The sequence below is a fragment of the Lytechinus variegatus genome, chromosome 15, assembly GCF_018143015.1.
Source record: "Lytechinus variegatus isolate NC3 chromosome 15, Lvar_3.0, whole genome shotgun sequence".
NCBI lineage: Eukaryota > Metazoa > Echinodermata > Echinoidea > Temnopleuroida > Toxopneustidae > Lytechinus > Lytechinus variegatus.
Genome location: NC_054754.1, coordinates 2,035,395 through 2,060,381, shown reverse-complemented (window position 1 = coordinate 2,060,381; position 24,987 = coordinate 2,035,395). Strand labels below are relative to the sequence as shown.

At 36.2% G+C, this 24,987-nt stretch overlaps 1 protein-coding gene across 2 annotated transcripts; it reads right to left on the bottom strand.

The window, feature by feature from the left end:
• Positions 1-2,636: 2,636 nt before the first annotated feature.
• Positions 2,637-24,301, bottom strand: LOC121428558 (mitochondrial-processing peptidase subunit alpha-like). 2 transcript variants are annotated; one of them, XM_041625264.1, is made up of 12 exons: positions 24,210-24,301; positions 22,650-22,867; positions 22,195-22,274; positions 21,334-21,416; positions 19,885-19,987; positions 18,101-18,193; positions 16,968-17,243; positions 15,519-15,818; positions 14,676-14,738; positions 9,852-9,996; positions 9,198-9,366; positions 2,637-3,006 (listed from the first exon to the last, which is right to left on the bottom strand). In XM_041625264.1, the coding sequence occupies exons 1-12, from the start codon at positions 24,281-24,283 to the stop codon at positions 2,994-2,996; spliced, it is 1,617 nt and encodes a 538-aa protein (XP_041481198.1). In that variant the 5' UTR covers positions 24,284-24,301; the 3' UTR covers positions 2,637-2,993. The 2 variants fall into 2 exon arrangements, with proteins under 2 accessions (XP_041481198.1, XP_041481199.1); XM_041625265.1 differs by lacking the exon at positions 2,637-3,006 and having other exon boundaries at positions 7,500-9,366.
• Between the last annotated feature and the right edge of the window lie 686 nt (positions 24,302-24,987).

The window sequence follows — 24,987 nt, the reverse complement described above, 5'->3', positions numbered from 1 at the left end:
TACTGGTAAACAAATTCAATCTAAGGTCAAAGTAACTGCAGATAAGGGAACTTCAAAAGAAAAAAAAGACATTGTATGTGAAAGTTTCCCAAACCACACATCACTGTGAGTAAACTTAGTGGATCCACCGGATGTTTCATTCACAAGTTTTGTGAACAAGACACCCAGGTAAGACTGATGGCATGATTGCAATGATAACCTATGATCTAGAAAGCAAAATCATTTACAAGTTTACATAAATATTGATTGCATATCCTCATTTCTTTTTTTAAGCTAAAAGTGAGGACCCTTTTTGTGCATTTAAATCAAAACCAATTAATCACATAATTAATTTTACCACCAATACTGTTAACACATTTGCTTGGTATAAAAAGTAATAAAACGTGACCAGCCACCTCAAAACCCTTAAAAAATTAAGTTTGAGATTTTTATTGAGCTTGAAAAAGCGCATCCTGAACTTTAAAATTATATACAACTTGTCAAAATTGGTCAACAATAGCCCACACTGTCAAGTACTTGTTTGGGTGCAGAAGAAATTTCAGCGAGAGCTTGAAAAAAAATGAAAAAAAATGTTAGATAGTCAGGGTTCAGTCAAGCATAAGATATGCAGAGTGTGCAATCTCATAAACTTCCAAGCAGTCTGCAAAAAACTTGTGTCAAAGAAACTTTTGTATCTTGTTTTCTATTCAACTTCACTACTTAAAATTTTGAAAGTATGAAGAAGTCATGCATTTTTTCTCTTTTTTGTTCTTTTTGAAAACCAAATTTACAGGGAACCTTCCTCCGTGACTTATTGTTGGTTTTGGGGTGGCTGGTGACACATGAAACACCATCCTGAACCCATTTCATACAACTTGTTATAAGCTACTGAAATCCTTCGATTTGATTGGCTGATAGTAAACTTGTTACAGAAATTGCCCATTTCTTATCATAACAAGTCTTCATGAAACGGGACCCTGATTTCAGTAAAACTGATTGCAAAATGCACTCAAACTGACAAGTTACCTTTTTAAAACGTTTAGTGGATAAACTACAAGCATAGTTAGTACTCTTGAGCCAACTACACGTGATGTCTAATTAGATAGTGCACAGAAACAGATCAGTATGTGGCAAGAATTCCCTAACATGCATCTAATACACCATGTACAACTAAGTATTCACATGCAAGTTAGTTACCTCATCATTACTATTAAATCATTACATATCATGCACATACGCACCATTATTTAGCAATGAACCACCTGGGTAGTATGTCATAAAGCTTAGTTTAAGTTAGGACTTGTCACATCATTCCGTGCAAGCATGCGTGTGACTTGCTGATGACTGGTTTGCCACCCGGAGGTCGCCTGCATTGATAGCATCTCATATGTATCTTGCATGCAGTTGCCTGCAGAGCGCACACAAGTCGGATTTGCCCGCAGAACATGGACATACTCCAAACTTGTTGCAGGTGAGTTGCGTGCGATTGCCTGCAACTCATCCGCAAGGCTTGCATGGAACAATGTGACATGGTCTTCATGACTTCATCATGCATTGCTGATGACCCTTCCTTGTCCTTGATCAGATAAGGTCAAGATCCAATCTTTAGATTGAAATTCTTCTTGTTAACAAGCAGGTGAATTAAAAGTTCCCCCAACATTTGAGAAAATTACAGAAAGTACATTCCCATGCTCACTCAGCACAGGAAATCAATGGTCAATAATATGAACAACTTTATGAAATATCCATAAATTCAAAAGCACATCATATGATGGAAAAACAGCATTTCTTTTGTGTTGCAATATGTTCAAGAGAAAAGGGATACTCCTATTTCATAAAACATAAGTTTGAAAGCTGTTTCCTGTTTATATAAGAGTAGAAACCATGATGGAGAGTATACAGTGCATCCCACAAAAAAGAAACCGAGATTTAGCGATGATTTATCATAACTTAATCACAAATACAATAGACAAGTGACCTACCAATGTAAAGCTTAGAATCTCTTCTTTCATCTGATATTACTTAGATTATTCCTCATTCACGCATGAGTGAGCAAAAACAATTCGAAGAAAGGATGCCAAAAACTCATTTGGCGGGGATATCTAAATTTCAAAAAGAAAGTCACACGTCTAAAAAGTTCAATATCTGCTCTTTTATTTGATACCTTAATAACAGAAAATGGTCAAGAAGTAAAAAAGTTATGATCCCTCGAAACAATGCTTGTATTTCCATAATTTCATTAACTAAATGTGTTTTCACGGTTTCCCTCAGAAGCTATCGCACGGTAACAAAAGACTTAATGCATGGCTGATCATCAACAAAACGGAGTGTGGAATAAGTTTGAACACTAGCCTGTAAAATCTCTTCATTTATGAAATTGTGAATCAAGCCTTGTTTCAAATAACCAGAACTTTCTTATTTCTTGACCATTTCCTGTAATTGAGTTATCACATTAAAGAGCAGATATTTAACTTTGTGAAAATGTGGTTTTCTTTTTGAAACCCAGATACAGCCCACCAAGTGACTTTTTGGTATCCACTTTTCAAATTGTTTTTGCTCACTCATGCGTGAATGAAAAATAATCAAAGTACTTTCAGATGAAAGAGGAGATTCTAAGCTTTAAAATGGTCCGTCATTTGTCTATTGTATTTGTGATTAGTTATGATAAATCTCGGTTTCGTTTTTTGTGGGACGCACTGTACATGTACCAGAGCAGGAATAGAGCATTCTAATCTGAAGAACTGAGGGTCCTTCATCGTGTAAGTTTGTTAGTTCAGACACACATGTTCTACTGATAGTATGAGAGCAACGGAAAAATGATTCCAGATTCCAGAAAGACCACATTAATGATGAAAAGTGCAGTGACTAAAGGTCAAAGATGAGATAGGAGCAGGAAAATCCACACCCTGTTAATATAGATAATGGTCTTGGAGGAGGTGCATGATTCCAAAGATTCCAAGGAGGTTGATAAATTCCCTTTTCTCGCATCATCCCTTCTCCGTTTCTTTCTTTCTTTATTGAATGTCACTATAAATATAGAGAAAGGAAATTTGGTAGAGGTTAGTTTTTTTAAGTATCTTAGGTTTTGACTGCCAATGAAACACAAAAAATAGGGGTGGGGCACTTACAACAGAGGGAGGGGCACTACAAAGAGGGAAGCTATAATGTCAACTTGAGTGTGGTTTGGAACAATGTAGGACGGGTTAGGCTAGGGGATAGGTACAACATTTTAACACAGAGCACCAAACTGTGTATGAAGCACATCTTTGTGCAACAATTCTTTTTCTTAAATCTATCAATCAAGAGGAATGTATTTCTGTAGCATTATTTTATAAATGGGCAAAGCATTTTCTTTCCCGAAAATGATATAGTTTACAGCATCTCAAGAAAAGAAAAATTGATTAATTCTCACTTCTGTTTGAAGGTATGTAGTGCTCAATGACATGCAATACATTGTAATAGGGGGTCTAGAAAACCCAAAACAAATTGGCTACAAATTTTATGTGCAAGTCGTAGTGGTAATTTCTTATAATGAACATGCTATATGTTTTTCAAAGAGTATGGGAAGTTTTTATTACTATCATATTCGATCATTAGTGTTAACAGCCCCAAGCAAAAGTTGAAGTGAGAAATGGTGAGAATGAGAGAGAAAGAGAGGGGGTGGGAGTGTGGATGAGAAAGTCAGCAGTAGGTGGCCTTTTACACTGTGCATGCACATTCATGTTAGTACAAATTGAAAGCAACAGGAATATGAAACATGCTTCTTTTCTAGAAATCAATGGTGAAATAATAAATTCATTATCAATAATTGGAAAGCAAACATATGACAGAAACATTAAACATACATTGGTAATCAAAAGTTAGCGACCCCACCACAAAATGCACTCCTTCATGACGAGTGTTGAATGTTGACAGCAACAATACACTGTTTAGTGAGCCCAGGGAAACAAACTTTCTTGAATGAAATATTTTATCAACTGAATTCACATTTAAATATCTAAAACATGGCAGAACTTGAACACTTAATTGCTATTTTTCTGGTTGGCTTTACTAACTTTTGAGCACCACTGTGTATACACACAAATATTATGCAAATGTTATACACGTACAATCACTCTGCCTATAAAGTCAAATCTCTTGGGACAAGAGAAATTCTGCTCAACATTTGAGTTAGAAGGCCAAATTCTAGTTTGATGATGTTATACATTCTGGACTGAAATAATGATTTGATTAAGGAAATTTTTTCGACCAATGGAAGGTTGACTTATTCAGAGTCTACTGATGTAAATAAAGAGAAATTAGGCATTGAAAATTTGTATCTTGCTAGGACTACATGATCTGACATCAATATAAAACTATTAGGTTATCGTAACTTTAATGAATAGATTATATTGGGTTTTTGATGTGCATTGCCTCTCATATTGATATAAAAGTGGAGGCTTTAAAGGTGCATGATCCCTGGATTCAGAGGGTGCTGTTTGACATACATACGCACCGCTGCGGACGGCGCAAGGTGCCCATTGACATCAACATTATCTTGGTTATACGTCGCGTACCCAGATGCCATGTTCCAATGCCAAAGATCTGACGATTTTCAGTTCCAGTGCACTTCAGCCGCTGTTCGAAGAACTTTCCAGGTTGGCTCCACCTCCTTCTGCTGTGTGAAGTGACGTAAGCAGATATTTGGACCAATGCCAATGGAGCCCAAAAAACAGCATAGCATATATGTACTGTGAACGTGTGCAGAATCTGCCCGACTGGCTGATGATTGACAGCTGCATGCGATTTAAGTTGATGATCTTCGTAATGAAGATGGCGGCGAGTGAACACCAACCATCCAAGAGCACCAAGGATCATGCACCTTTAACATATATTTTTCTTTTACAAGAAACTTTGCCTTGAAATGCTATAAATAATGAGGTAAGATAGAACGAGAAACTATCCCCATTATACAATTCCAACTCACCAAAAGGTATCGTACTTCAACCTAACCCAACTATGTACCCTATCCTTTGCACCTGTTTCATGTTGACTTCAAGTGAACAAAATATAATGCTGCCAACATTTTAATTTCTCTTACTACATGATACAAAAAATGCAGATTGGACATAGATTTACAAAAATATTGTCGACAAATAGCCATTGATTTAAGTTGTAAAGAAAATTCATTATCAAGCGATTTTGTATATTGCTCATAACAAACAAAAATGTACGGTAGCACAAAATAATTTGTCCAGTATGTTAAAAAAAAAGATTAAACAATTCTTTGAATCAGATCCGAGTTACAAAATACCGTCCTTTCACCTTCTCGGGGATAGACATACTGTGTAATAGTTTATAAAACCCTGTACAAAACATCAATGAAAATATGAATAGTGCATACAAAGGGGACACTCAGTGTCATAAAATGGTTAATCAACAAAACATATTTATTAATATTTCACATATTACAAAAATATCCAGTAATATACATTTTGATTAAGGTTAAATTGGCAACATGATTAGCAGTTCTTAAATTTTTTAATATCAATGCTTCCATGGAATTAAACTTGGTATAAAATTTTTCCCTTAGAGTTAATTTAATATTACGATCAAATTACATACATGTAGACATAATCTGAGATAATAACACTTCTACAAGAAGTGAAATAATATAAAGTCTTTGCGAATAAATATATGTTAAATACAAAGTCCATTCAAATGAGATTCTGAAGAACATGAAATTCAGGAAAGGTTTTGTTGGTTTGTGCGATCACATATTTTTCATGTGCCCAAAAAGGGAAACGGTTAAACCAAAGGTTTGAAATAAGTTGTTTGCACTAACAAGTGCCAATCTTAGACAATCGCAAATGTATTCTCAGTGACTCCTGCTTTGGATCTAATCAAAACCAATGATATAACTCAAATTTTCAAAAAGTCACAATCGCAAACTAAACAGGAAAGACATAAAAACTATAATATCCCCATTCATGACTTCTCTTAAAGGGGAGTCCAACACTGCAACCCTGAGAAAGCACAAAAATAGAAGCAGAAAGGTGAAAATATAAAGAATGGGACAAAAAAAATTGATTATTTGAAACATGAGGACACCCAGACTGTAATCTTTAAATTGGGAATTTTGACAAAAGATGACATTTTAACCAGTTTGTGTATTGACACAAAAAAGAGGAGTTGAAGATAAACAGAAAAAAATACATAAGAGCTTAGGATGATTTCACACCTGTATGAAGTCAACAAAGAGCCCTGGAACAAAAAAAGAAGTTCCCACTCACTGCAACCTTGAAACCAGTGTTGCAGTTTCAGCAAGTAGATTGGAAAAAGCAGCCCTTGAAAAAAATAATAACGCAAAAAAATAAAATTGCATATCTTTTTCTTTTGTCCAATTTTATCAAAACTTGTACCTATCTGCTTCTCCTATTTTTACTTCTTTCTCTAAAAAATATCAATTGGGGAAAAATTCTCCTGAAGTAAGATCAACAGATTGGAGAATACAAAAACATGATTATTCAATTATACAGAAATCTAAATAAATTGAACACAAAAAATAAAGCTTTGGTAATTCAGATCACATAAGTTAAAGTTGAATACCTACAAAAATTTGGTATCAGAGGTTTCTGTTATACGCCATATTACCATTACTAACTGGTAAGAATAATACGGAGGCCATCATAACGTTTAATGTATTAGAATTATCCTTTGAATAAACATTTAAAATTTAACTGAATGATTGTGGTGTCATAACAGATTAAAAATAATAATCATCACTCATGTGTATGTGAAGATTGCTAATGACATGTTTTCTGTGTGACTTCTCATTGCAAATTAATAACTTTACCATGAGAATTACGGATTATCAAAAATTATGGAATAACAATAACTTTGCAAGCTCAGCATCTACTAAACAATTTCCATTGCAGAATTTGCTACTTCTTCTCTCCATCCTCCTCATTATTGGCTCAATCAGTCTAAATTGGTTCAAATTGATTCAATATTAAAGACACGCAATTTGAAACCAAAAGTTCTTGACAGAATCCTTCAATTTTTAAGAAAAGATCATCAATTGGCAATCGATTGTTGGATTTTTTTTGCAAAGATATGCCATACTTTCTTCAGAGAGAGTTCAGACATGAGTATTACTGCTTCTCTCGCATGACTTCTACCATCATATCTTTCAAGGTCACAATTAAAGGTCAAGCCCACTCCATCGATATACATGTAGTTGATTTGAAGAAATAGTGAAAAGTTTATCAAGCAGAACAAATGTAAATTTCTTCAAAATTAAATGCACATGTAAAATAAGAAAGGTGACATTTTTGCTTCACATGTACTTGGATCACAAAACAGTGATATGCATAACATGGGTGGTATATACAAATGAGCAGGGGTGAACTTGGCTATCAAAAACTCAGCTCAATGACAATATCTAAAAATGACTTTGTACAAAAGCAGCCACCAATACATGCTAAATATATACAGTAAATGTGACCAGTATACTGATTAAAGCCATGTTTTGGTATAGGCTGTGATGTATGCATGATTATAGTGATGGAAAATTTGTAGAAGTCAAGTTGCTATTTCAAACAATTCAGCTTTGAGCCATATAACTTGGGCATAGGTCTTTTGAAAACACAGACTCAACTAAAATTGTGTAAAAGGAGGGTTAAACATTGATCATTTAAACAAGAATGGGAACAAGAACAAGATACATCTGTACCACACAAAAATCAAGAAAGGAAAGAATAATTAAAAAAATATATATATTCTGCTCTACTTTGACAGCAAATGGGATACTTTTGTGAGCATGACCAAATCAATATAAACCTTATACTCCAATGAGATGATAGGTACAGATTATTTCTTTTAGAATACAGATTAGTTTCCTTTCCTTTATTATGTGAACTGATTTTTTTTTCTGAAGCAGATTAGATTGTTTAAGTAGGTTTTTAAAATGACTGCAAAAGGGTGTGGTTGTTCTCATCATGAGCAAATACAATGAATCCTTTATATAAAGACTGCCCCCCCCAAAAAAAAAAAATATACAGAGGAAATAAATGGCATTTCAAACCAGTAGCCAGGAGGGGGGGGGGGTTGATCGAACCCCCTCAAATTGTCAAACTTAAGAGAAAATACAGGAGGAAAAGAAAAAGAAGGGAAAAGAGGGGATCAGCCCCCTTATTGAAACCCCTGGAGGCGGAGCTGTTATTGCCAGATGGTTTTTCAACACAAGTTCTACAAACTGTATCTTTGAGAAACACTGTCAAAACTGGGTGGGTGGGGGGTGAAGTCACTACAATTTAGTGGTAAGCAGTCTTTATAAACAGATGGTATGTCAAAGCAGAAGCATTTTTATACTTTTTTTTCACTGTAAACAACAAAGTTCTGAACTCTGAACATGAACACATAAAACAACACTATATTGGCACTTGGTCTGTACCTGCTTTGCATACTTTCTATTTGGTGTCAACCCACGTGTTCTAATCCTGGTTTGTCTACATTCAGTTCATTGTGGTGGTGACGAATGCTTGTTAGCAAGCAACCAGAGGACCAATGGCTGACGGTCCTCTCTGAGGAACCTGGTAATGAGGATAAATGCCTTACCAAAGGGTACTAGCGCACCAAGTGGGAATCGAACCCAGGTCACACTGGAATCCGAAACCCCCGCTCTACCGATTGAACGATCGCGCCTCCTATGGTTTCCTGCATTGCCTAACCATTGGGTCCCATTGCTATTCAGCCAATTTACCATTTTGTCTATATCCATATCATCTAATACCCACTTCGTCAAAACCCTCTTAGTTATAATGATTACATGAAACTGTTAACATACACAGTGGAAATTAGACCATCTCGACTTAAGAATAATCAAGAATTAGTTTTAAGATGTAGGTGCTTATTTAGTTTACACTAAACAGCCATTGGACCAAATGGGTTAGGCAGAGCTGGAAACCTGAAAAAGAACATTTCAGGATTTGTACAGCTAAAAATTAGTATTTTGATAACGGAATCAGTATTTTCAAAGAAATGACATAGGACAACGCATAAAACTGAACTTTAGAAGTCAGTATTTTGCATGAAACCATTGATATTCGCACTGAAGTTAAGTACTACTTGGTAGCTCAGGATAAGCCCATGTGATATCAGACTACCAGAGAAATAGACAAAGCTTACAGACCAAATGAACGTAAACCTAAAGAACAACAAACTCCCTCTACAATCACCTCCTAAAGAAGGCATACTTTCTTGGCAGCCGACCCTCTTTGTGGAGCAATCCTGACTGGATATCTGCTTGGTCTGGTAGTTTAGTGAGATCACCCAACGCAGCAACGGATGGCTGGGACTGTAGCATCCTGCTGGCCACTCGTTTGATGTCTGCAGCGGTTACTTTCTCTGTGAATGAGATCAAACGTACACAAATAGAAACTTGTCAATAGAGGTGTAAGTATGTATTCATATCAATTGTCACAAAATGAGTCTCAATGAAAATATTTGTCATCCGTTTCCAACAAAGAAGAAAATTCTATTTGAGCCCCTTTGATATGAACTTTAATGCAATTATTATTTAAAAACATTAATCAAATAACTATCATAAGTGCAACTGTGTGTGTCGTGTTTTCAGTAGACAAAAAAAATGGACATGACCTCATACAATTTGACCTTTTGACCCAAGAATCATTTGTACCAAGTATGAACATATTTGATGCAGAAATAAAGAAATGAAAGTAAGTTGAACAAAAACATTATTCATTTTGGAACAGACAAACAGACCAACAGGAAAAGTGATCTCTGCCGAACTTTGTTCAGGCGAGACAAAAACAACTTTTAAACTATGGATGAGTAATCGATCTCAGTTCTTGCAATGAAAGTTTACTTACCAATAAGCTCCACATATTCCCTTGGGTGTTTCCTAGTCCCTGTGGCAAGAACCTGTCTTCCTATGTCTTCAAAGACAACTGGTCTAGACTCTAGGTTCATCATAAGCATGGATTGGAGCTGCCTCTTGGCTCTGCTTAGCTCAACCTGAAATCCAACAAAGTGACTCTTTTGAACTCTAACAGTTGGTCTCATATCAGGATATTTTCAAAGACAGCTGACTTTGACTCTATATTTATCATAAGCATGGATTGGAGCTGCCTCTTGGCTCTGCTTAGCTCAACCTGAAATCCAACAACAACAAAGTGACTTTTTTGAACTCTAACAGTTGCTCTCATATCAGGATATTTTCAAAGACAGCTGGTGTTGACTCTATATTTATCATAAGCATGGATTGGAGCTGCCTCTTGGCTCTGCTTAGCTCAACCTGAAATGCAACACCAACAAAGTGACTCTTTTGAACTCTAACGAATACCGGGTATTAGAGGGGTTCTTTTATCAGGATGAATTCAAAGACAACTGGTCTAGACTCTAGGTTCATCATATGCATGGATTGGAGCTGCCTCTTGGCTCTGCTTAGCTCAACCTGAAATACAACAACAACAAAGTAACTCTATTGAACTCTAACAGTTGGTCTCATATCAGGATATTTTGAAATATCCTGATTTTGTTTTCAAACAGCTGGTGTTGACTCTATATTTATCATAAGCATGGATTGGAACTCTCTTGGCTCTGGTTTATAGCTCAACCTGAAACACAACAACATAGTGACTGCCTTGAACGGGGGGGGGGGTATATTATCAGGATGACATCAAAGAGACAGGCCTAGACTACAGCTTCATCATAAGCATGGATTGGAGCTGCCTCTTGGCTCTGCTTAGCTCAACCTGAAATACAACAAAGTAACTCTTTTGAACTCTAACGAATACCAAGTATTAGAGGGGTTCTTTTATCAGGATGACTTCGAAGACAACATGTCTTGACTCTAGGTTCATCATATGCATGGATTGGAACTGTCTTTTTGCTCTGCTTAGCTCAACTTAAAAAGCAATAAAAACAAAGTGGCTTTGAACTGCAATAAAGAGTCTTATATCAGGGTGACATCAAAGATAACTAGCCCAGACTTTAGGTTCATAATAAGCATGGATTTGAGCAGTCTTTGGCTCTGCTGTATAGCTCAACCTGAAATGCAACAACAAAGTGACTCTTTTGAACTCTAACAGTTGCTCTCATATCAGGATATTTTCAAAGACAGCTGGTGTTGACTCTATATTTATCATAAGCATGGATTGGAACTCTCTTGGCTCTGGTTTATAGCTCAACCTGAAATGAAATGACATAGTGACTGTTTTTCAACGGGGGGAGGGGGTATTTTATCAGGATGACTTCAAAGAGAGAGGCCTAGACTACAGCTTCATCATGAACATGGATTGGAATGTCTCTTGGCTCTTTATAGCTCAACCTGAAACGCAACAACAACTTAGTGACTCCTTTGAACTCTACCGAATACCGGGTATTAGAGGGGTTCTTTTATCAGGATGACTTCAAAGACAAGAGGCCTACACTCTAAGTTCATCATATGTATGGATTGGAACTGTCTTTTTGCTCTGCTTAGCTCAACTTAAAAAGCAATAAAAACAAAGTGGCTTTGAACTGCAATAAAGAGTCTTATATCAGGGTGACATCAAAGATAACTAGCCCAGACTTTAGGTTCATCATATGCAGGGCTCGACACTAGCGGCGGTCCGACGGTCCCAGACCAGTAAAAATCGCTGTCGGGCTAGTAGATTTTCAGAAATAAGAAGATTTACTGGTCCGACATGACCAGTAAAAAATATCATTGTCGGGCCAGTAATTTTTCCCAAAATAGCAAGATTTTAAGGGTCCGACATGACCAGTAATTAAAACCATTGTTGGGCAAATAACTTTTCCAGAAATGGTCAAATTCACTGCAAACAATTTCCCCCCGACAAATTCTGTCATTCACACACAGAATGAATCGCACGTAAGTGTTACTAGAGTAGATACAGTGTACATGTAGCCAGCCACACAACCTACGTGGTAAATTCCCTACTGGCTGCGCGAACGAAACTTGGCTAAACTCTGGCAGAAATCTCTCACAGAACTGTCAAAATTCACGGTTCATACTCATGAAAGGCTCTTATAATGTCCATATTTCCTAAAAATTGGAGTAACTCTGTCATTTGTAAGCAGTAAAAGGAGAAATTTTCACTTCTGTTTGGTTCAAACAGATCGGGTTTCGGGTGATATCGTCTGAATACAGATGAGCCCCACATATGCATTTATGTGTGTGTTGATACACTTGGTTTCTGACTTTCTTTCGTAGCTATTTTAATTGAGCCAAAAAGATACTGATGAATTATTTATGATGATAGTTTTAGCTTTCTTCCTATCTTTCTTTCCTTCTTTCTTTTCAATCTTTCTTTGTTTCTTCCCTCTCTTCTTTCATTTTTTTTACTGTCTTTCTTTATTTATTTTCCCTTTGTTCTTTGATTCGTTCTGTCATTCTTTCTAGCCTTATAAAAAATATTTTTTCTTTATTTCTTTTTTTTTTTCTCTCTCTCTTTCTTTCTTCCTTCGTTCTTTCCTTCCTTCCTTTCTTTCTTGATATTTTTCTTTCCTTAATTCCTGAGTCCATCCATCCTATTTTATATTTTATCTCTTCTCTTCTTCCTTTCTTTCCTTCTTTTTACCCTTTTCTTTCCTTCATTCTTCATTACTTTCTTTGTTTCTTTCTTCCTTCCATCCATCATTTATTTACCCATTCTTGTTTGTACTTGTATTTCTTCATTCTTTCAGCCCTCTCTTTCATTCATTCATTCCTTCCTTTCTTCTGTCTTGTTCTCTCCTTTTCCCTTTGTTAAATCTATCCTTTTATACCTCTCCTTTCTTTTTTTGACTGCTGGCTTCCTTTCTCTCCTTTATTCTTTCATTCCTTTACCATATTTTTAATTGCTTCTTTTTTTCCTTTACTACTTTCTGGATTTATTCTTTCTATCTGTATTGCTTGCTTCATTTCTTTCTTTCCTTCATTTCTTTTTTTTCTTTTCTTTCTTTCTTATTTTTGTTCCTTCTTTATTCCTTCCTTCCTTTCCTTCTTTAGTTCTTTCTTTTTTTTCCTTCCTTCACATGTATCCTTTCTTTACCTTTTCTTTTTTCCTTCCTTCCTTGCTTTCTTTTATTCTTTCTTTTCCTTCCTTCCTCCCTTCCTTCCTTCTTTCTTTCTTTCCTTCTTCGTTTCTGTCTTGCTTTCTTTTTGTCCTTCATTCCTTCTTTTTATTATTTTTTTTGGGGGGCAATGAAAGGCTAGAAAAATAAACTTGCACCTTTTTTTAATGTTTTCTTTATTTTTGGGACCAGTAGATTTTAAGTTCGGACCAGTAAAAATTTGAAAAACTGGGTATCTACTGGTCCGACATGAATAGGTTGGACCAGTAGAAAAAATGGGTTAGTGTGGAGCCCTGTCATATGCATGGATTTGAGCAGTCTCTTGGCTCTGCTTTATACCTCAACCTGAAAAGCAAATGTGACTGTTTCAAACTCTTAAGGTTAGCCTTATATAGGGGGGGGTTTAACACTGTCAATCCAATGTCACAATTCACTATCCAAACCATCTTTTGGCTTGTGACCTCGCAAGCTAAGAGGTTTTATAAATATAACTTCTTGTTGGAACAGTACATTTAACTTTGATAGGTGACCATCACACAGCATGCGTGTCTGTCGGTTTAGCTTGAATATAAAATAGGTTTATGAACATCCCTACATTAACATTAACCCTGACAAGTGTTTGTAATCTGTATTACATTGGGATCAGAGCATGGGTATTGATTTGTGTTGTGAATCTATTGTTTCCCCCTCCCCACTTGACTAGTATGACGTCACAGATCGACACCAGTGGATCAGAGAGTTTTTAAAAAAGGACAAGTCCATCCAAACAGAAAGTTGATTTAAATAAAAAGAGAAAAATCCAACAAGCATAACACTGAAAAGTTTCATCAAAATCGGATTTGAAATAAGAAAGTTAAGATATTTTAAAGTTTCACTTAATTTCACAAAACAGTTATATGCACATCTGGGTCAGTATGCAAATGAGGAGACTAATGACATTATCCACTATTTCTTTTGTATTTTATTATATGAAATATTCTAATTTTCTCCTCATTGTCAAGTGAAAACAATGATTAATTCCTCCCTGAACATGTGGAATAAGCATTGTTTAATATTATGTGGTTCAGTCAAGTTAATCCTTATTGTCAAATCTATAAAAAAATGAAATATCGTATAATTCGTAGTTCGATTCACTAATTCCATGTCACCCATCTGTTTTCTTTGTTTATTATAATTTCTTGCAATGTAACTTATCGTAATGTAATTTAATGCAATATTATGCAACGTAATGTGATATAATTCATTATGCTCTTAATAATCTTTATACTTGTATTGCTTTAAGATATAAATGTTAAGCGCTTAGAAACTATTGTAATAAGCGCTATATAAATGTACATTATTATTATTATTATTATTATTATAATTCAAACAATAGAAAACAAAAGAAATAGTAAGCCATGGACATTATCAACTGACTCACCTAGTTGTGCATATCACTGTTTTGTGAAAAATAAGCGAAACTTTAAAAATGTCATAACTTTCTTATTTCACATCCGATTTTGATTAAATTTTCAGCGTTGTGCTAGTTTGATTTTTCTCAATTTATTCAAATCAACATTTTTGCTGGGGTGGACTTGACCTTTAAGCAGATAAAACTGGATATATATCCAATATGTTGGATCAATATAGAAACTTACCTCTTCAACTCTCCCTGCCATGTACACAAATTCCCTGACAATAACTTCTATAAGTTCTCGAACCTGAAACAACAAGGAGAGTGTCAGGATAATCTTGATGAAGATTTGTAATAAATGAATTAACATCATGCTTGAGTGAACCCAAAAGTTAAACCTCACTTCCTACTTACTCTTTGTAGCTCTCATTGAACTAACTCCATGTTCAATCAAAGATTTGTGTGGAGCTATTTCAAAAATAACCAGAATCAGATATAAACATACTGCCAATTATCATATTTCATTTTCTAATTTGAATATAAAAAACAATGTCTCAACTTGTATTAACAGATCACTGTAACAACTTGTTGAATACTGAATTCTGTGATTCCAATAGACTTTGTTACAGGGATCAATGGTTCCTTTGGAAACAGGTTAGAAAATAAACATATCTTCCTGTTGTTACAGAGAACCAATCATGGTGTATAATAATCACTTATGCTCGATGAGTTCACCATACTAGAGATATAACAACGGTAATGTTTGAAAACGTCTAGAGCACTGTTTTGGGAACGGTGATTGTACCGGTAAATCAAACTCAAGCCAGAACTGTCAATATTCACCATCTAGACCATGTTTGTAATCACAGTGTTCATGACAGATCATGCACATCAGTGCAAAAAAATGCAATCCCTTGAACTGACTTAACTTCCTATTTGCTTGCAAAGGAAGTTTGCATCATACATGTAGCCATAGTATTTTTGGGGGGAGAATGAATGTAACAAGATAATAATTTTTAAAATACATCTTTTTGAAAATAAGATATGCCATCATATCTTTATCTCCTCCATGGTCCCGTTCACTTACCATACTAGGATGAGAGCTCGCCTGTATGCAGAAGATACCACTGTCCTCATAGCTATAATGAACAGCCGCAGCCGAGTACATCCAGTGGTACCTATTCAAGACGTTGAGGTAGAGACGAGTGTACATCCCCTTCCCGGGACCCCCAGCGGAGAAGGAACCTCCTCCGCCCATCAGCATGTTGAGGACAGCAAAGGAGATGAAGTCGGGATCCTGGTGACCACAGCTCTCCAGGGCCAGGACCACGTGGGCCAGTTCAGGGATGGGGGTACCGGGGGCAATGTTGGACATGTCCTTGCTGATCTGCAGGGGAAGTGTAGGTGTATAAGTATCAAGAGGGTGTCAAAATTATCTCAAGGCACATCAAAATTTTTGTGACACTGAAGGTTTTCTCTGAAAATAATTTACTTGGAATTGAAGTTGCAAACATAGAGAGCTTCAGAACAATATCAAGGACTTTGAGATGTCAGAAAGGGTGGTCCCCAGAATCATTGCCAGGTTCTATGATACAACATCCAAGGTATAACCATAACACATAAGTAGCCATGAATTGATTGGCTAATCAAACTCGTAGTTATGTTCCATATGCATATTTTGTTGAACATGTCCACTATCGCCCAATGACTCACAATTAATGTTGGACAGTGTCATCAATAATAAATGATGACATAAGCTTCCATTTTGCTCTCTATTTTAATACAATTAGACTGAATCTCATCATTATTGATGACAGAGTCATCAGTCACACTCTTCCATGCAGGAAATAGATAGGAAATTTTGAATGACTTCCATACTTTGTACGAATTATTTGTATTTGTTATTTATTTTCTTTTTCAAGAGAAAATAAAATTGTAAAATTTCCTTTTTTGGGGAGGGAACAGACATACGATAGATTCATAACGTTTAGCCTAACAACCAAATGGTGTGAAGCTCAATGACTTTAATCTGGATACTTAAAGGCCATCGCACACCTTACGACCCGATTGGTCTACGACTGGCTTGAGACTGAGTGAGAGGAGATGTGACGTCACAGCTCTTGTCAGCTTGAGAGTCGCAGAGCGGTCAGAGACAAGTCGCAAGGAAAATCGTAAGGATTTGACCGATCCTTATGACTGAATCCCAAGCTCAATCCAACTTCCAGCCAATCAGACAGCAGAGTTGCACGACGCATATATGATAGACAATGCACATATGCTGTAGTAAGCGCAATTTTCTCTGTTATGGCAAAATGCAAAAAGCGCATGCGTGAGTCACAGACAGCATGGTAGTCAGATCGCAAGGTGTGCGGTGTCGAGGCTTATGACTACCTTGCGAGTCATCTCCCCTTACTCAGTCGCAAGCCAGTCGTAGACCAGTCAGGTCGCAAGGTGTGCGGTGGCCTTAATATAAGTACAATAAGTTAATAAATTAATTCTGCATTAAGGTGAATGTACGGGAGGGAATCTAACATACCTTCTGTACGCCTCCTGTATATTGCGATATTGAATTATCAATCCTTCCGCCCATCTCCTGAATCTCAGGGGTGCTCCACGTCGGTTTCGTGTTGACGAAATACCGTTGGGCGAGATCGACCAGGGCTTGGTGGTCCATGCCGACCCCAGCCAGGACCATTCTCTCCGGGACCAGATAGTTGTTCATGTATTGCAAGAGGGTGGGGCGTCCAATAAGGGGAATGTTCTCAGCGGGGCATACCCTGGGGAGGCCTAGTGTGTTGTTACGATAAGCAGCCTGTAATAGGGATGAAGGGGGAAAAGCAGAAGTTTAGGATAATGTTTAGATTATGATGGCAGCTGAATAGATTTCTTACATCACAACAAGTCTGGAATATTCAAGGGAACTTGATAGTCAACTCCGGTGGCAAACACTATTAGAGCGTAGGGCACAATATAAGATGATGAGGAATCATCGTATTGTCAACCAGCATGTAGACATTCCACAGATGTACCTGATTCTGGTGATAACATCAATCTGATCACACTCTCGAAGATTCCAAATACCTTATGCAAGGACTCTCATCTGTCACAAGTCCTTCTTTCCAGACACAATCAGGTTATGGAATTCCTTGCCAGATGAACTACCCAATGTCACCTCTGTTAGACACTTCAAGCAAGAGGCACAGACATCCTGCTTTGCTGATAGAGGAGCATGGTTTTGTACATGTAGCTGCATTTTAGTAACTTTGTAGAATCTTCTAAAATGGCACTGTACATACTGCATACCAGACCTCCCAAATATCAGGGTCGGTGGACTGTATTCCATCAGAAGAAGAAGGGGGACTTCATAAGTCTGTGCTGCATCTTTGCGCCTGTTAATTGTGGCTTTTTGGCATTCCTCATCATTTTGTTTGTGATGAAATGTGAGGATCTGTAAAGAAAAGCTGTTTGCAGGGTACCTATCGGGTAAGACGCAACTCTGATTTCTATCATTGGCCCATATTCTGAACTCGGGTTTAAATTAAACCCTGGTTTAAAGTTGTGGTTTAACTATGGTAACGCTTATCTGAAATGCGGTCATGCCTTTCAAAAAAGCATGCAACTAGGCATTTAAGTGCGACTCTATACTTTTTTCTATTTTTTTCTACTTACTGCATGTATAAGCTCTGTCATCATTATTTCTGGATCTGGTGCCATGTCAAGGGCTTCTAATTCAAACAATATTGCTTGCCGGCTATCCTCAATCTATATAGGGAGAGACATACAAAGGGATAGTGATAAATAATTACAGAGACCAGTCTGAAGGCATTGAAAAAAAAAACATGGAGTTATTGGATAAAACAATATATGCATCAATAGCAATGTGTCATGCAGAATCAAATTAAATCTTCAAGGTAAATTAGGAAAAAAAATGTTTTTGAAGGATAAGATTGAACCTCAGGCAAGAAACGATCCTAGATATCCACACTGCAGACACTTCTCTTTACATTTATTGATTTTCTTTTGCAATCATTTCACAATATCGATTTGTCACAATCATGAAAATTTAACCATATGTGATAAATAATGCACATTTATGAGTGTGTAATGGCGATGCATCGCACTGTTCAAATTCCTCCAAATTTTGAGGAGCGAACAGATGAAGATGTCACACATGCTTTCTATTATGACATCCCATGCTTATCTTGTATGCGTGCCTAAATGAGCACCTGCAATTTGTCTTTCCTTTGAAAAACGCATATTTCAAATGGCGTGTCAGTTTTTAGGTGTTATGGTGAGAATGATGCAACCAGAATGTGCAGTGCTGCACAATAAATGCACAATGCTGCGCAAAATGTGCAGGGCAGAGAGGATGCATAGAATTGAAGCTTGGACACATGACTTGCACACGCACTCACTATTGGCTTCATCCTTGAACCTGTTTTATAATTATTCCTAATAATTCAATGCTTTATTTAGATCCCCTCTCCCCTTTCACTTTGCATCATATTCACCTGCGCATACAACAAATAATGCAATGACATAGATGTTAAAGAGTAGGGCGAGGACGCTGTAATTGCTTCATTGTAATAATGAAAAAATAAGTCTGATATTTATTCTTTATCAATTCAATGCTTTGCAGATTCTGAATCTCTTTCATTTCATATCGTATTCGCCCGCAAACTCTACAACCTGAACCCCACGATGGGCTGACAAGTCTAACTCTATGAGATGGCATGAATACGAAGGACTACCCACTCGTCATCACAGAATAAATGACTTGAGAACTCATATAAGGTTAGGATAAACCATTTTTAGACTAATTTTTCTTTCCAAAAGCAAAAGGGATACTCCAGTCTGAAAATAATTATACCTAAATAAAGTAAAATTCATCAAGCAAAATGCTAAAAATTTCATAACAATCTGGTAACAATATTTTGTGAAAGCGTTATGATGCACATCTTCATGGATATCCATTCTTTGGGCTGATGATTACATCCCTACTTTCCTTATTCTTATCATCTTACTTAAAAATCAGAATTATTTCATGTTTTCGTACATCTGTGTATGATAAGTCTCCCTTACAATAAAAGAAGTTGCAGCATTGAATATCTAATGCACTAAATCAGTTAAAATTCTAAGTTTATTAATTCTTAAAGAACAAAAGAACATGTGTGTATATGACATCACCAGCGTGCTCACTGAAAATTCATGAAGACGAGCATAGAACCGTTTCTCTGAAATAATGCAAATTTTTAAAATGTCATAATTTTGTTATTCCTAGTCCAATTTTGATGAAATTTTTCAGTGTTTTGTTTTTCTGATCTTGTTTTTCTGATCTTGTTTTTCTGTTGAAATTGTATCATTTTCAGTCTGGAGCACCCTTTTCAGATTATCATGAACCAGGTTTTTTACTCAAAGAAATATCAGAAAACATTCAAGAGATCTTTACTTACTTCTGTATCTGAAAGCTTGGGTTTGAAAACTACCTCTGACAGCAAGTGTATGACATCTTCTAAACCATCTCTATTTGCAGATACCCCATATACCAGTGTGTCCCTGAGAAAAATACAAGAGGAAAGTAAACACACAAATAACACATACATGTATATCTACTGTTACAAGATAACGAAGGTTAGTTTTGTGCAAGTGACCAGGCATTTGCTTTGCTTCATGCATAAATTTACTTAAGACCGGTGATGAGCAGTAAAATACAAATGACTGGTCATGGTTTCGAGATACAGATAGTTTGCTTAATTTAAATAAGAAGGATCTACATAGAGTCAACACCACAATCATGTAAAACAAACAAAACACATCACAAAAATTTTGCTCAATCACTAGTACCCACTCCGTACCTTTCAAACACTTTCCTCAAATATACCTCTGGTGTGTTAACAGTTCCAGAGGTACCATATCTATTTCTAATTCTCACTAACGCCCCCGCTGGTGTGTATTATTTATATATTAAATAACTCGTATAGCACCTGCTCAAATAGAATAAAGAGAAGAAAAATCATGATTTGAATTTTTTTAAGGTAACTATCTCATTCTCATTAAAAATGCAATATATTTCATATAGAAATATTTTTATAACCTTTGTGACCCGATATATACTCCTGCATATTTTCATTTTTAACTCACAAAGCGGCAGGGGCACTACAGATGCTAGAACTTGCTTTGAAGTAAAATTGCAATTGTATTAAATTGCAATTGAATAACTTTTTTTAACAAATGCTAATTTTCATCAGAAATTATGATAACCTGTATGATTCAAGTATAATAATAATAATAATATTTGTAGGGCGCTTTATACTGGTGTTTCAAAGCGCACAGGTTGGCAGATTATAATAATATACAGTCAATCGGTCAAAAAAGAAAGAAAAAAAAAGTTATGAGAAAAGGTGAGCTTTAAGTGACGATTTGAAAATTTCTACTGAGGGAGCATTTTGGATATGAATTGGTATGAGATCTACTGTAACTCCTCACTAGAAACATTCTCAAATCAATTTGAAATAAAATATTAATACAGCAATGCTTCAAGCATAGACTTATGGTTTTGTGGGATAGATGCTAGTCTATAATACAAATCCCCAAAATGACACTCAAAGACAATGGCTGTGAAAAGATAAACTGTCATTGTAAATAACTAAAATATGAATTGATGTGTAATCCTGGAGCTCATGCCATATTGTGAATTCATTGATATTTGTTCATATCCTTATTTAATTGAGAGCATCAGGTTGATGGCAGAAATGAAAAGGCATTTAGGATCAGAATGATGTGTGGCTTGGGACAAGGGTTAGACTGTGTTAGATTATATCTTATATTCCAGATCTGTACCAGTAGATTGTCTCTAGGAACAATTGACATCACAAACATCATGGAACTGTTTGATACTCTACCTTGAAGCTTGGCAATCACATATTCCACCATGCTGTTCTAATGACTGGAGGATTTCATCTCTGCTTCCAAACTTATCTGTTTCCTGAAAATTTCAAAGAGTACAGATTCATAGTGATAATCAATGAAATCACACAGATTTTTTTTTAAAATCTATATTTGCTCACATACATGTATCAGGGATGCCAGTAGGAATTGATCAGAGGGCCTGAAAATCACCTAGAATACAATATTTTGTACACAAAAATGCTAAAACTATGGTCTGAAAATAAATTGCCAGAGCCTGAATTCAGGCTTTTGCCTGAAAACTGGCATCCCTGACGTATGTCAACTCTTCTTCTTTTTTCCCAATAGGACAGCAGACTTCCCTCTTCAATATTCTACTATCTATGCTCGGAATAAACTCTTCTTAATTTTATCATCTACCAGGTAAAATTTAGTGAGAGAACCTTGAGCACAGGTTTGTCAGCAAACGGCCGTTTTCATCAAATGTCTGCACGTACGACAGGAACACAGTCCAAGACAGGAGATAGTCAATAAAGGTGGGTGTTTCATAAAACTGTTCACAAGTTAAGAGCGACTTAAAGAACGACTGGTGATTATTTCTTGTGGAAAATGGTATATACCAAAATGTTCATTGGCGATGGTTTATCGCGTAAGAAAGAACGACCAGTCGTTCTTTCAGTCACTCTTAACTTATGAACAGCTTTTTGAAACGCCCACCAGGTGTGGACAATGGTTTTCCAAAATAAAACTGATCTGTATTGACTCTATAGGATAATTGCAAGGAAGTACATTGTTGTACAGAATCATCCTGATACCATTCTATGATACCAATGTATTGGTAGAAATGATTGACTTACCCCAAATGCTGTCTTTTCCATAAAATGTGCAATACCCTTTGGATAACCTATTTCATGTCTTGATCCAGAGTTCACCAAGACTGCAAATAGACAAAAAATACAGATGCATTTTCAATTTTTTTTTTCTGCAGGGGGGTGAAAGTTTTCTATTGTAATTTTTACAAATCATTTAATAAATTACAATCTAAGTACAATTTAGTCAATAATGTAAAGAGCCACATGTATATGAATAAATATAGTAGGCCTATGTACATTACAATCATTGATCCAACAAATTCTTCCAGTCAAAATAAGATTTTCCATACCATGTTTCTCCGCAATAAAAAAAAAAATCCCAAGTAAACATGAATATATTGCATAATTTCAAAATACATGTGGATTGCCACAACCTGAGATATTAGTTTAAGTTACATTACAAATTTTAAGTTTGAACTATGAAACAATGAAGCACTTACCTCCAACTGTACAAAACTGGCCAAACTTGTTCATTGAGGCGACTCTCAGCCCATTGTCTAAGGTGGTTATGTCCGTGTGTACGACATCATGCGATACAGCAGCGTATATGGGCTGCGCAATCCCAGGAAGAGGCTGGGTGAGGGGGACACCCCCTGCAGGAGACGAACTGCCAGCACTGCAGTACTGCCTCTGACATAGTAATGATGATTTTCGGGGTCTCAAAGAAAAGGAAAGAAAAGTTCATAAACTAAGTACTCATTTATGTTTTCTACATTTCATTTAATGGCACCATTGCATGTTAAGTATGAATGAAATTGAATTGTACAGATATTAAATAAGCTTGATATTCAAAACAGCTTTCAGTTGCACTTCTTCATCATTTTTATTGTAAATAGAATTCCAACAAAATTGTATGTACAGTAACACCATCTCCTGTCACAGCACATCCCATCTCAGCTCAGTTTGGCTTGGAAAAGCTGCTTAAGGGATTATTTCAAGGTTAAAGGTCATTTATTATCATCGAGACCTTCCATATTAACTTATTGATTAAAAAGTATATTTAAAATGTTTTATAAAACAAAACTTTATATGAAATATAGTAAAATTTATACATCCTTGCTCTGGGAAGTATTTTCACAGCACTCTCTTGCCCTTTTCAAATTGCTACTACTAGCACGACCCCAATTATTTCCTTTCCATTGTTTTTTTAACCTTAATTCCCCTTTGCAACTCCTCCTCCTTCCTCTTCTCCTCTTCTTGTCCTCCTTTACCCCCAACCCCTCCTCCGGCCTCCTTTCTTCTTCCTTTCCTCCATCTTCTTTCTTGTTACTATTATTTTTCCTGGTCTTCTTTTCCTTCAACTCCTTTTTCGTATTATTCCCTCTTCTTCTTTAATCTTGGTATTCTTCTCCTTTCTTCAAGTTTTTTTCTTTTTTAATTTTTCCCATCTTCATTCATGCAAATCTATTTTCCTTCCTTCCCCTTCTTCTCCTATAGTATTATGTTTTAATAATATCTTTTTTCTTTCTTTTTCTTTTTTCCTTCATTCTTTCTTTCGGCATTATCGTGATATTGGGAACCACCGTTCACTTCATACAGCAGCGCTTTATTCAGTCACACGCACGGTTCCCTATTTCCACCTCCATTCACTTTGTACACAACTTCACAAGTGCGCGTACACAAATCTACGAGTGGTTCCCAAAACCACGATTTGGCCTTTCTTTCTTCCTTCATTCTTTCTTTCTTTCTTCCTTTCCTTCTTTCTCATCTTCTCCATCTACTGGTAAACAATCCACACAAAAGATCATTCAGGGAGAGGAACAACGCATTCTTAGTACGAGTCTGACCCTTGCCCATCTGGATCCATTAAAAACAAACAGGGAAATGAATACGTGGGGACGTAAATAAGGATTGCCATTCACACAGCACGTACAAAAATATTTGCTCCTTCGCATTGCAGACAAGTTTCCTTATCCTAAGCTAGAACAGGCCAAATTGGAAATGAAATTATTTAACTTAATAATAAGTAATCAATGATTTAAAGTAAATGAAATGCATACCTTTCCCAGAATGAACCTGGATACTGAAATTTCGAGAACTTTTTGGCAATCCGACATGACACCCGTGAAGCCATGATGCAATCTACGTATGGCAAGCCGTTTCACAGATAAACTCTGTTTTTCTTGTATAAACTCAGTTCATGAACTGATGAAAACAGATTTTTTTTTTCTCAGAAACTCTGCTTATCAACTGATAAACTTTTCAAGAAAACTAAGTTTTTCCTGAGGAAACTGTGGTTATCAGAGAAAAGCTTAGTTTTTCAGAGCTTTTTTTTTAGAAAAAACAGAGTTTATCTAGTTTTTACACAAAAGGCTTGCCATATACGTGTGGTAGGATGAATTCGTCACGGGCAGAGTTATCAATAGTTATCAATATTATGTCTATTATTAACTCTGGTCACGGGTGTCGACCCGGGGGTATGTGGGTTGTGTTGTGGGGATGAATTATTTCAGGTGTGGGATATGGCTTGTGTAATCATCCTCCAATAATTCAAGGTCGAAGATCATCATTATTATCATTATTTTTTTAATAATCCGTATACAGTCCATATTGCAGAGAGAAGATCTGGATGAGACGATCGACTTCGCACCATCCAACCTCATGGCCTGAACATCCAAGAGGGGAACGACTGATTATCCCTTCTTATCCACTTTCCATTTGTATACACATATATTTTTCCTCCTCAGCTCTTTTAGATTAGTTACATTAAAGTTTCTGCCTCTACTTTGAAGTATCATACAATGATAAGATAATTCAGAGGAAAGAATCTGTAAAGTA